This window comes from Solanum stenotomum, chromosome 8, assembly GCF_019186545.1.
Source record: "Solanum stenotomum isolate F172 chromosome 8, ASM1918654v1, whole genome shotgun sequence".
NCBI lineage: Eukaryota > Viridiplantae > Streptophyta > Magnoliopsida > Solanales > Solanaceae > Solanum > Solanum stenotomum.
This window is the reverse complement of record NC_064289.1, coordinates 55,006,554-55,016,002: the sequence shown is the minus strand read 5'-3', so window position 1 is coordinate 55,016,002 and position 9,449 is coordinate 55,006,554. Positions and strand designations below refer to the sequence as shown.

General features: G+C 35.1%; 1 protein-coding gene across 1 annotated transcript; it reads left to right on the top strand.

Moving 5' to 3' along the window:
* Positions 1 to 4,217: 4,217 nt before the first annotated feature.
* LOC125874701 (internal alternative NAD(P)H-ubiquinone oxidoreductase A1, mitochondrial) lies at positions 4,218 to 9,443 on the top strand (the record flags this gene model as incomplete). The annotated part of the gene is made up of 8 exons (XM_049555698.1): positions 4,218 to 4,674; positions 7,300 to 7,513; positions 7,786 to 7,946; positions 8,032 to 8,097; positions 8,221 to 8,381; positions 8,464 to 8,578; positions 8,708 to 8,887; positions 9,354 to 9,443. Coding segments are annotated over exons 1-8 (1,437 nt in total), but the record flags the coding sequence as incomplete, so codon positions are not given.
* Between the last annotated feature and the right edge of the window lie 6 nt (positions 9,444 to 9,449).

Genomic DNA, 9,449 nt, shown 5'->3' with positions numbered 1-9,449 from the left:
CCCAAAGACCAACCTTGAGTCCTTAGGGAAAAGACCCTTAGGTCTGCAGGCAGTGACCCACAAAAGGGGTTCCATGCCACATGGATCAACCCACGCCCCGTAGGGGGTAGCGTGGGTGAAGCCCTTTTGGAATCTGCCTAAGGCAGTAGCCACGGGCAGGACCCACGCCTCGTGGATGGATCCACGCCACGTGGCCTACCTCCGTAGGTCAAGACCCCAAAAATCTAGTCCCAGAAAGGAATCACGAATGACCAGCACGGGCCATGGTCCCACCCACGGTCCGTGGGTCCTAGTCATAGATCACCCCTGAAACTGCCTTTTGGCAATTGAGTTTAGGGGTTCCTTGGTAATTTCCTTATTAATTAATGGTTATGTAGCGTCGTTTTAAGCTTATTTTAAAGAACTATACAAGTATTTTTCCCACTTAAAGTAACCCATCTAAAGTCATATTCATAAATTCTCAAAACCAAATCAAAACCTCTCCAATATTCTCTCTCTAAAACCTCCATTGAAGAAGAAGGAGAAGTCAAGGTCTAGGACTCAAAAACTCATCTTTTCTACCCAAATTCGTGAGGAATCTTCAATTAAGGTATTGTAATTTTGATTCATGGTTAACTTTTCATCCATGAAGCCATTAAATTCTGAATTTCAAAGTAGTTGAAATCTCCAAAACTTAGGGTTTCTATTCCAAGCCATGAATTCTTTCTCAAAACGTTTTAATTGATTTAGTTAGTATATATTATGAATGAATTGTTGATTATAATAGTTTTAATGAGAAAATCCTCCATGAATCCATGTATTCCCCCTAACCCTAGTTTGTGACTTGTGAATTGGGTGAATTGTAGTAATCATGAAGTTGTGCTTATAGTAGGTTAGTTCATTTAATCATGTCACCATCTATATCTAATGTAGTAATCCTAGATTGATTGGTTGAATGTGATCTATAGCCTTGAAGGGAAAAACATGAGAATTGACTATATGTATGAGACTTGTGTGTATACAATTAGATTGCTTTGAGAGTAAAATGCTTATATTATGATCTAATTGTGGTGTTGATTGGATGATTATCCTTACTTGCACACTTATCTATGAATATCATACAATGTGAAAGGTTTGTCACATGTGGTGATTCTAAGGGTTGAAGACTAGTCTCCCCTATTGAATCTAGGAGCTTTAGTATGAGTTTGTTGGTTGAGTGTCAAGACATTTTTCCTTAATTATAAAGTTAAGTCAAGACTTAATGTAAACTCAATGGGAGTCATGCTTAGCACCGAGTGGATAGTGATATGAGATGGAAGCCCTCACGTTAGTAGAGGCCGGGTTTCTAGGAACAATCTCTTAGGATGGAAGCCCTTACGTTAGTAGAGGTCGGGTTTCTAGAAGCAATCCTCTTATCCCATAAACTATTTGTCCACATAGGTCTTTAGCTAGTGGATCCACGTAAGCTAAGAGTTTTAGCTCTACCTTAGGCAAGTAGGACAACCCTTTTTCGATATGGGGTAGACATCGAATTCCATGATTTGGCTCTCATGGTCTATGTCGGTTAAAACTAATCCCACTATGATAGAATGAACTAGAGTTGGAGTTATGAACTATAATCACTTAATAAGTTTTAATTTCCTTAGTGTGGATAGGAGTATGGGATCTTATTCATACATTGCACAAGGTTGCTTTGATGGTTCTTATGGTTTGTTTCCATTATGATGAGATGATCTATATGTTGAATATGCTTGTATCATATGCTTTTACACTTGTCTCCATGATAGTTCATAAACTTGGTCAAATGCATAGTTTCAACTAAAATGTCTCTTTTTAGCATATTTAATGAATTTTATGCATAGCTACCATACTTAGTGCAATTTTGTACTAATCCATATTTCTTCTACATTTTTCTACAAAGTGTAGGTTCCGACGTTTGAGGTGATTTCTTCTAGTTCAAGCTTGGATGGACTATTCACCAAAGCTTGTGGTATGTCCTATGGATCCGAGGAGAAGTGCTATATTGTTGTTTTATTTCTATCATTGTACTAGACATTTTCATATTCTCTATTGTAAGGGCTGTGACCCTATTATTTTGAGACTTCGATTGTAATAGATGGCTTAATGAGACTATGTCTAGACTTCCGCTTTACTTCTATGAAACTTTTCTTAGAGACTTGAAATGGTGTTTTATTCTTTATTATTCTATACTTATGTGATGATGATATGCTAAGTGGCTTACTTGGGTCCTTTCGGGATTCCATGTGCCATGTTACATCTAGGGGGTACCCCTGGGTCGTGACATTACACAAATCCCACTAGTTTATGTGCTAATTACTTAGATACATTCTATTTGTAATATTACGTATCTTACTAGATTTTGGTGCATCCAAATACATCCAAATACATGTATCTGGGATACATGACTCAAATTTAGGTGTAATTTGTTCTAGATACATTGTGTCCAAGTGAATTCTCATGTATCTGAGACATATAACAAATCTCGCTCGCCTCTCTCCTATCTCGCTTGCCACTCTCTCATGTATTCCATATACATGTGAATCACTTCATATACATATAGATACATGTATTTAATGTGTATCCAATGTGATTCGCCTGTATCTGGGATACATATGAATCTCGCTCACCTCTATCCCTAATTTTGTATGTTTGGTAGCAAAAATACATGTATCTAAGTGTAAGTGACATAGGAAACTCTTAATTAGTGGATAAGTTACGTAATATTTTGAAAATATAGATAATAATAACATAGATGGCAGTGAAATATGTCTAATTAGATAATTTTTTCTTTCTTTTTATTTCTTCCCCCAAAGCTGCTACAAAACCCTCTTAATCATTTCTTCATTAACCATTTTAAAAATCTATAGACCAAAATGTGTAATAGTGTATATATGTCTTTATACATTGTTATACGCTACATGTACACTATGTATATACAATATATATAGGAGTTTTTTTCCCTATAGATACAAAATTGAGACAATGTTTACCAGCTTTAGCTAGGATTTTAAGTTTTCAAAAAGTAGCTAGAGTTTTATTTTTTTAATACAAAATAAATACAAATCCGGTCAAAGCATATGATTTATATATAACTTTTTATTTATACAAAATTCAATCAAAATATACCGCTTACATATAACTTGTATACAACTTTATGTTGTACAGAATCCGATCAAACACATAAAACTTGCATACAATTATGTAATTTGTATGTAACATAATTACGTCTTGTAGGCACTAATATTAACGTGACACATTAATTTTGAATGTGTCTACATGATTATTTTATAAGTTGAAGTGTTTAGCTGATACAATAAAAACACATTGAAGAAACTGAAAGTGCATCCGTAAAATTGAAGTATTTAGTTATCAGTTAATGTCAAATTAAAATGTCTATTATGCCAAAATATATCATCTCAAATAAAATGTTTCTATTGCAAAAATAAAAAATAAAAAAATTCCAAAGGTACTACACCTTTTGCACAAGGTTACTCCTTATCTACAATGGGGACCCCACTTGATGCCTCCACTTGCGGTATATATGTTAGATGCCACCTATTCCCTATCCGTTAGTTTGCACCAAATTAAACTTTTAAAAGTCATAAATTAAAATTAGAATTAGTATACATATATTAATTATTATAAAAGTTTATAAACAGAAGTAGTACATTTACTTATTTAAAATATTATCACGATAATATTTTAAGTAAGATTCTTCTGATAGTGTTGAAATTAAGTAAGATTCTTTTGATAGTGTTGGAAATTAAATAAATATTATCACGATAATATTTTAAGTAAGATAATACTTGAGTTGTGCTGCACATTATTTTTAAAATTATTTGAACAGTTCGAAATATTTCCTCAAAATTAAATAATTATTATCTAATTAATCAAAGGATATAAGCAATTAACAAAAGTAAATAATACTAATCTTTTCTAATTAAATAGAGGATACCAGAATCAATTTGAAATATTTGCCCAAAATTAAATATTTTTTATCTAATTTATTAGAGGATACAAAAATCAGCATAATAAATAAAAGAACATATACATTGGGTGAGAAAAGAAGAGACTGTCATTGTTGAAGAATGATGTCCTTATCATCATGACAAGTGTATGGGTATGTGTTACTATTACTTAAGCTAAAACTTTATTTGTCACATACTTTAATTCTTTTGAAATAAATATTTTGCCAACAAAAAATAAGAAAATTTTTGTGACACAATGCCATGGTTGAAGAATCTCATCAAAATCTCCAAAACAATTTCAAACCAATCATCATCTTATAACAAATCTATAACCCCATTAGCCTCACCTTTACTTACTCAATTTCTACAATTCACTAAACAATATTCAACTAATCATCATCATCATGATGTTGTTGGTTTGGAAGCAACAAAAAGTGACCAAAAACCAAGAATTGTTGTGTTAGGTTCTGGATGGGCAGGATGTAGGCTAATGAAAGACATTGACACAAATATTTATGATGTTGTGTGTGTGTCACCTAGGAACCATATGGTGTTCACTCCATTATTAGCATCTACTTGTGTTGGTACTCTTGAGTTTAGGTCTGTTGCTGAACCTATTGGAAGGATTCAACCTGCTGTTTCAACACAACCAACTTCTTTTTTCTTTCTTGCTAATTGCAATGCCATTGATTTTGATAATCATATGGTATGCCTACTTTGCTGTTTTTCTTTTTTTTCATAATTGTCGTGTTCAGACCAGTTTGTGCACGCCTATAGTTTCTTAACCGTGTATATCTATTACCTCCCACCAACACACTTACCGAGTAACTCTATCCATATGAGGCCTCATGATTTTTTATCCACTTTATTGACCGCTAGGACACACCCTTTGGTGCAATGACATTGATTTTGATAAACATGTGGTATGCCTAGTTTTCTCCTTTTATTGTTGTTGTTTTTCTTTTTGTCATAATCGTGGTGTTCAGACCAGTTTGTGCACACCTAGTTTCTTTATTGTGTACCTATTACATCCCACCAACACAGTTACCGAGTAACTCTATTCATATGAGGCCTCATGGTTTTTTATCCACTTTATTGGCCACTAGGACACTCCTTTCGTGCAATGACATTGGATTTGATAAACATGTGGTATGCCTAGTTTTCTACTTTTATTGTTGTTTTTCGTTTTGGTGTTCATGTCAATTTATGCACACTTAGTTTCTTTACTGCGTACTTAATACCTCTCACTAGCACAGTTTACTGAGTAACTCTATCCATACGAGGTCTTATGATTTTTTATCCACTTTGTTGACCACTAGGACACACCCTTTCATGCAATGACATTGATTTTGATAAACATGTGGTATGCCTAGTTTTCTCATTTTATTGTTTGTTATTGTTTTTCTTTTTGCATAATCGTGGTGTTCAGACCAGTTTGTGCACATCTAGTTTCTGTACCGTGTATCTATTACCTCCCACCAGCACAGTTACCGAGTAACTCTGTCCATATGAGGACTCATGATTTTTTTATCCACTTTATTGACCACTAGGATACGCTCTTTCGTGCAATGACATTGATTTTGATAAACATATGGTATGCCTAGTTTTCTCCTTTTATTGTTTGTTGTTTTTCCTTTTTTCATAATCGTGATGCTTAGACCAGTTTGTACACACCTAGTTTCTGTACCGTGTACCTATTACCTCCCATCAGCACAGTTACCGACTAACTCTGTTCATATGAGGACTCATGATTTTTTTATCCACTTTATTGACCACTAGGATATGCCATTTCGTGCAATGACATTGATTTTGATAAACATATGGTATGCCTAGTTTTTTCCTTTTATTGTTTGTTGTTTTTCTTTTTTTCATAATCGTGATGCTCAAACCAGTTTGTGCACACCTAGTTTCTTTACCGTCTACCTATTGCCTCCCACCAGCACAAATATCAAGTAACTCTATCCATATGAGGCGTCATGATTTTTTATCCACCTTATAGACCACTAGGCTTCGTGGTGCAATGACATTGATTTTGATAAACATGTTGTATGCCTAGTTTCCTCCTTTTATTGTTGTTTTTCTTTTTTCATAATCGTGGTGTTCAGGTCAGTTTATGCACACTTAGTTTCTTTACCGCGTACTTAATACCTCTCACTAGCACAGTTTACTGAGTAACTCTATCCATATGAGGCCTTATGCTTTTTTATCCACTTTGTTGACCACTAGGACACACCCTTTCGTGCAATGACATTGATTTTGATAAGCATGTGGTATGCCTAGTTTTCTCCTTTTATTGTTTGTTATTGTTTTTCTTTTTTCATAATCGTGGTGTTCAGACCAGTTTGTGCACATCTAGTTTATGTACCGTGTATCTATTACCTCCCACCAACACAGTTACCGAGCAACTCTATCCATATGAGGACTCATGATTTTTTTATCCACTTTATTGACCACTAGGATACGCCCTTTCGTGCAATGGCATTGATTTTGATAAACATGTGGTATGCCTAGTTTTCTCCTTTTTTTGTTTGTTGCTTTTCTTTTTTTCATAATGGTGATGCTCAGACCAGCTTATGCACACCTAGTTTCTTTACCGTCTACCTATTGCCTCCCACCAGCACAGATATCGAGTAACTCTATCCATATGAGGCGTCATGATATTTTATCCACCTTATTGACCACTAGGCTTCGTGGTGCAATGACATTGATTTTGATAAACATGTGGTATGCCTAGTTTGCTTCTTTTATTTTTTTCCCCTTTTAAAAAAAATAATAATTATGGCGTTCAAGTCAATTACCTAATTCTTCAGGATACTTATTGCCTCCCACCATCACAGATACCGAGTAACTCTATTCACCTGAGGCCTCATGGTTTCATTGACCACTAGGTCGTAACCTTGAATGCTATTGTTTTTGGTTTTCTACTTTCAGTTCTAAGACCTATATTCCTCTGTTTATCCAGTATGTTGGCATTTATGAGATCCTATAATTGTGTGTACCCTAGGTGAGTGCAAATGGCGAGTGGAATGGTGTGGTTTTATTTGGTAGCCCAAAATTACCCGTAGTCTTACTTCAAAGTAGAAGCTGATTAAACTCGATTATTAGAATGAGTCTTATTAGAAGTCTCTTTGGGGATATCCGATAAAATTGAAACAATACATACATAGTTTAAGGAGAGACTATGTTATGATTTGAATTCTTGAAAGTTGTAAAAATCATATCGAATAATCTACAAGTGGAATTGTGTCAAAAATTTCGAAATGTCCTAATACAACTTGACACTTAGATTCTTCCCAATCTGTTTCTTTAGCAATTTGTGTGGTACTTGTAGATACAATGCCAAACAGTGACAGAGGGAGTTGAAACCTTGGAGCCATGGAAGTTTAATGTTTCATATGACAAGTTAGTCATTGCATCTGGAGCACATGCTTTGACATTTGGAATTAAGGGTGTAAACGAGCACGCTACATTTCTTCGTGAAGTTCATCATGCTCAGGAAATACGGAGGAAACTACTTCTAAATCTCATGTTGTCTGATGTGCCTGGTATATGTTGTTTTCGTTATAATGTTACGATCACTGAACTTCACCTGTTATAATAGTAAACTATGTGTGAAGTGCTCGAAAAATACAAATGATCAGAACATACATATGCAAATTAGCCTCATGTGGCAAGTGTTTGTAAGTTTTGAGCAATGCACACATAGTTTGATTACTATACTGTGACAAAACGTAGTTTTGTGACTTTACTGTTATATTTGATGAAGTTAAGTCATGATCCGGACAATATATGTTGATTTCTTCTCACTTTTGGGCAGGAGTTAGTGAGGAAGAAAAGCGTAGACTCTTACACTGTGTTGTAGTTGGAGGTGGTCCGACAGGAGTTGAGTTCAGTGGCGAACTTAGTGATTTTATCCTGAAGGATGTTCATCAAAGATATGCTCATGTCAAAGATTACATTCACGTCACGTTGATTGAGGCAAGCTTAGTCTCAATTTCTATATTCATTGTATACTCTTGAAATAACATGTTTAGTTAAGCTGCAGTGTGTCCTTGTTTGACAGGCAAATGAGATATTATCCTCCTTTGATGATCGTTTACGTGTATATGCAACCAAACAGTTGACTAAGGTGAGATATATATATATACTGATCAAATGTATATGTGATTCTCAGTTACGTTTATGTGCTATATATGTTGAACTCTGAACTCAACATTGAACTGTTGTAATTAATTAATTTGTCTGTTTTTAGTCAGGAGTTCGTCTTGTACGAGGCCTTGTCCAAGATGTGCAACCGGAGAAGATAATTCTTAGCGATGGCACAAACGTTCCCTATGGTCTGTTAGTGTGGTCTACTGGTGTTGGCCCTTCACCTTTTGTCAACTCACTTGATATACCAAAAGCTAAAGGGAGGTAAGTACACATGCATTTCTTAAGATTCATGATATTAGTTCGTTTGTATGTGTTGTACTGATAACTCTCCATGAATAAATAGGATTGGAATTGATGAATGGTTACGCGTCCCATCGGTACAAGATGTATACTCAATTGGTGATTGCAGTGGTTTTCTTGAGAGTACAGGCAGACAAGTTCTTCCAGCTTTGGCCCAAGTAAGTACGAGCTAGTTGTTGGCTGAGTTCAATCGAACTTGCAACCACAATGTTGGCTCCGCCCATGTGTGTGACACAGAAATAATGTCTTTAAATTGTCTTAGGGTGTTCGTTGTGTTTGATGATCAGGTTGCAGAGAGGCAGGGAAAATATTTGGCAAGTTTGTTGAACAAGGTGGGTAAAGAAGGTGGAGGGCATGCCAATTGTGCACAAAACATAAACTTGGGAGATCCATTTGTCTACAAACATTTGGGAAGCATGGCTACTATTGGAAGATACAAGGCCCTTGTCGACCTTAGAGAGAGCAAGGTTTCCTCTTTCTTTTTTACATCTATATTCTTTTTTTTTATTATTACGGTGATGTCTGGATAGAGCTTAGACGTACTTTAATCATATCCCAAGTTACTTGCTATTGATATCTCCCACCAGCATAAATATAGAGTAATTATATCGACCAAGAGCTTAGACACATGAGAATGCATCACTTTACTATTTTTGTCTCTACTGTATTTTGAACCCTAACTTTCCATAGTTTTCAAGCGCATTTGCACAAATGACCTTTTTTTTCCGAGGTCACTATTTAAATTCAATCTCCATGAGCCTAGTGAGCTAAATTCATTCCCCCCTATGGATTAGTCTACATTCTCTACAAATTTTATCAACGGAAGCTCTTATTTTCATATTTTTCATTTCGTACCTTAATTCTGAATCTATTTAACGTTTTTCTTTTAACTATGTTCATTAATTATCCGATAAAATTAACTTGTGTTTGCAGGAAGCAAAAGGTGTATCTCTAGCAGGATTCACAAGTTTTTTTGTTTGGCGTTCAGCATATTTGACTCGTGTAGTGAGCTGGAGGAACAAAATTTAT